At 37.8% G+C, this 3,469-nt stretch overlaps 1 protein-coding gene across 1 annotated transcript; it reads right to left on the reverse strand.

Annotated features, from left to right (window-relative positions):
- LOC109829695 (major allergen Pru ar 1-like) lies at positions 1,723–3,082 on the reverse strand. The gene is made up of 2 exons (XM_020396737.1): positions 2,851–3,082; positions 1,723–2,275 (listed from the first exon to the last, which is right to left on the reverse strand). Exons 1-2 carry the CDS (start codon positions 3,029–3,031, stop codon positions 1,959–1,961), a joined length of 498 nt encoding a protein of 165 aa, XP_020252326.1. The 5' UTR covers positions 3,032–3,082; the 3' UTR covers positions 1,723–1,958.

Genomic DNA, 3,469 nt, shown 5'->3' on the forward strand with positions numbered 1-3,469 from the left:
AAAAATCTGATATACTTGTTTAGTTATCTTAGCTATTCACAAGTCCTGAGGAGATAATAGATTGTTATTGTTTTTCATACATATATTCCACCCTTATTTTTTTCGTCATATCACATTCAACCATGTATATGTCATTGCTCTTATGTTATGCTGTCTGGTTACTTTGGAGTTTCAGAACTATGAAAACTTTCACCAAATTGGATCTTCTTTGCCACCAAAAGGTAGCAGAGAGGTCATTACTTTTGATCAAAACTGCTGATTGCTTAATGGATGATTGTGATTCATTCAAATTGAAGTACTTCACATATATATCTTCTGTATATTGCGCTCATTTTCACTTTTCGCTCCAGATAAATCACAGTCAACTATAGATGATCGCGATGGAAGTCACATTAGGAACAAATCAGAGTTGTTAAAATACTATTACACATTTTTTAATGAGGAATTTGGAGGAAAAGACCCTAGCCATTGTTGATGACAATGGAGAGTATCCAAATTTATGTTTCCTCGCGGCGACATTGAAGGTGATCCAAATTCATGTTTCCTTTAGCTTGTTGTCATAAAGTTCAGCCTCTCAAATTTTCCATTCTAGACTTTTATGATAATGAACAAAACTCATAATTTTCAAACAGTATATTCCGAAGTATTGAAAAAGGTACAAGACTCTCTTTATCGATATCTCAAGTTATCTACCTCCATAATCCAACATCCCCATAAAAAAAACAAACAAATGAACGAAAATCCCCCAAGAATTACGATTTCCTCTCCCTAATCCTTTATCTCTTCAAACAAAAAGGTCCAAAAGAAAAAGGGAAAAAAAAAGAAAATGGGGAAAAAATATCTACGAAAAATATCCCTTAAAAAAAAATCATCTAATGCATCCTGCCCTCCTCAGACAAAGGACGCAAACCTGGAATATAAGGCACCCCAGTCTTGGAGCCAGAGAAATTGCAAAGCAGTGATTATATATATTAGTGACAAAGTAAATGAAACTTCAAATTTTGATAAGATAATTACACAAATGACATAACTTATGCAATCATTTTGGTACAATTTCATACTTTATGTTTATTATAAGGCCTCCTTTGTATTGTATACTGCTCAAGGAATAGCCAGTATCATGGCCAAGCTAGAGAAGCATATCCAAATGGTCGTTATACATGCCCCCCCCCCACCCCACCCCCCACCCACCCAAAAAAAAAAACATTTGAGCGGGTTTCCTGTTCCACATTCGCACTAGTTTGCGGTCCGTGCAAAGCACGGTATTTTTGCTACAGTAATCCCGCTTTTTTTAATATGTATGATTTGAATTTTTGGAAGTATTACAGTATCCACTCTGCTACAGTACCTTTTAAATGCTACAGTATGCCCGTGTGCTACAGTACTATTTTTATTAATTACCAGCTACAGTAATAATGCTACAGTAAATACTGGTGTAGCATTTACTGTAGCATGAACAGTGAATCTCTGATCCTCCTATTTGTATAAAGGAATAGATATGGGGTTGCTTTGTTACCATGTCCAAGATTCCGGCCACTACACTAAAAAACTCCGAAAAGTTCCAAGTGTTCTAGAGTTTTTTTTTTTTGTTTTGTTTTACAACAAAATAAGTAAACCTGTTCAACATAATTACATAAGCTCATCTTATGTTTAAGATACTGCCATCACTCAATGAGAACAAAATAAAAATAAAAATCTTCATCCAGACATTCTAACATTTGTTTCAAGACCAAGATCCACAAAGACAACATCTTTTATTTTAAGGAACCCATGACCATAATCAATCACATCATTCTTCCTACGTTCAAACTCCAAACACCATACAACGACACGCATAGCATAAACACCTAAAAACCCTCACTTCTAACACATCAAGACTCATTTCCATCGCAAGTCTTGCGCGTCGAAAGCTAATGTCTTGAGCATTATTCAATCCTAGGCCGACAACATGTCATGGTTTAGGCATAGGCAGCAGGATTGGCCAAGAGGTAAGCCTCGACAGCCTTGAACTGTCCGATCTCTTGCTCCCTCATCATCTGCACGTCTTCCTCGGTGAACTCTACTCCCGGAATGGTGCTGAACTCTGCGGCAGTCTTGTAAACGCAACCTCCATCAGATGAGGGGACAATCTTGAGCACAAAAGATCCAGATTTGATCTTCTTGGCGGTATCTGCAGCATCGGGCCTGAGAACAGCGTCGAACAGAGTGTAGTGACACTCTAAGTTATCTCTGTCCAAGACGTCGATGCTCTCCTTTACACACTCCCATGGAAATGCTGCAGTCGAAGAAATTGCTAATTACCATGTCTTGTTCAGTTTCTTCTTACAGATACGGATGCAAGCACGGATGTTCGTTGAACATGAACTCATAAGATTTGGGTTATGTTTACATATTGTCGGATATTAACCTCGAGTGAACTGGTTTTTTCTTTACTCTTTTACTCTCTGGGGGTCTATTTGTCGGTGAATAATTTTCTCCTCTGAGGGTGAAGCAGTCAGAAAAGTTCACTCAGGGGGGTCTCTTCACAGCTGGGTGATAGGACAGTGGGTCTATATATCCGCGATTAACCCTTTAGTATATCTTTCATATGACCAGATTAAAAGTATATACAGTATGAGCTTAACTTTCTTTAACGAAGATATCAAACTATACAATACTTGACACTCTTAATATATATGTGTGTGTGCACGCGCGCGTGCTCGCGTGTGACTATTTGTGCCTGTACAGAATGTATTCATAATGTCAGATAGATTTACCACTCTGTATCTGTATTTTAAACGAATATCATTTATGGGTATCTGTATTGAAAACTGGATACATAATCGGAGACATAACCAGATGCCAACTAACCTTCAGTGAAACTCATCTGCTTAATTGTACCAACACCTCCGTCACCTTCAACTATCTTAGCTCCGGCAATCATTTCAGGCATAATTTTTTGACCGAGGTTGTGCATGTCAACGGCCACAGCCTCGAACATTCTCGCTGGAGCGACCTTGGTCGCGAGCTCTTCCGTGTAGCCCAAGCCCATTGTTGTCTCAAGAGGAAATAGAATTCTGAGAAAGGTGTTAGTTTGTGACGCAGGAGCTGTATTGTGATTCTGTGAAGTGAGGATGATGAGAGATTTATAGATCAAGTTACTCTGAAGTTGTCAAAAGTGTAGTGCTAGACTTTTCTTTGTTCAAACTATAAGGAACATAGAAGAGCATAAGATACTTGACTGAAGAAAAGTAAGAGGCAATAATTACCTCAACATCACTTTCCTACCTACATGCACACATATTCTACATTCTGATATACTTGTTTAGTTCTCTTACCTATTCATGAGTCCTGATAGAGATTAGTTATTCCTTGAGGACATCATACATCTCTCTAGATGGGTTGATCACATTTATACATTCTTATTGTTTTTCATATATGTAGTTCACCCTCATTTTTTTTATCATATCAAGCTCAACCAATTATCTGC

Source organism: Asparagus officinalis, chromosome 2 (genome assembly GCF_001876935.1).
Source record: "Asparagus officinalis chromosome 2, Aspof.V1, whole genome shotgun sequence".
Classification (NCBI taxonomy): domain Eukaryota; kingdom Viridiplantae; phylum Streptophyta; class Magnoliopsida; order Asparagales; family Asparagaceae; genus Asparagus; species Asparagus officinalis.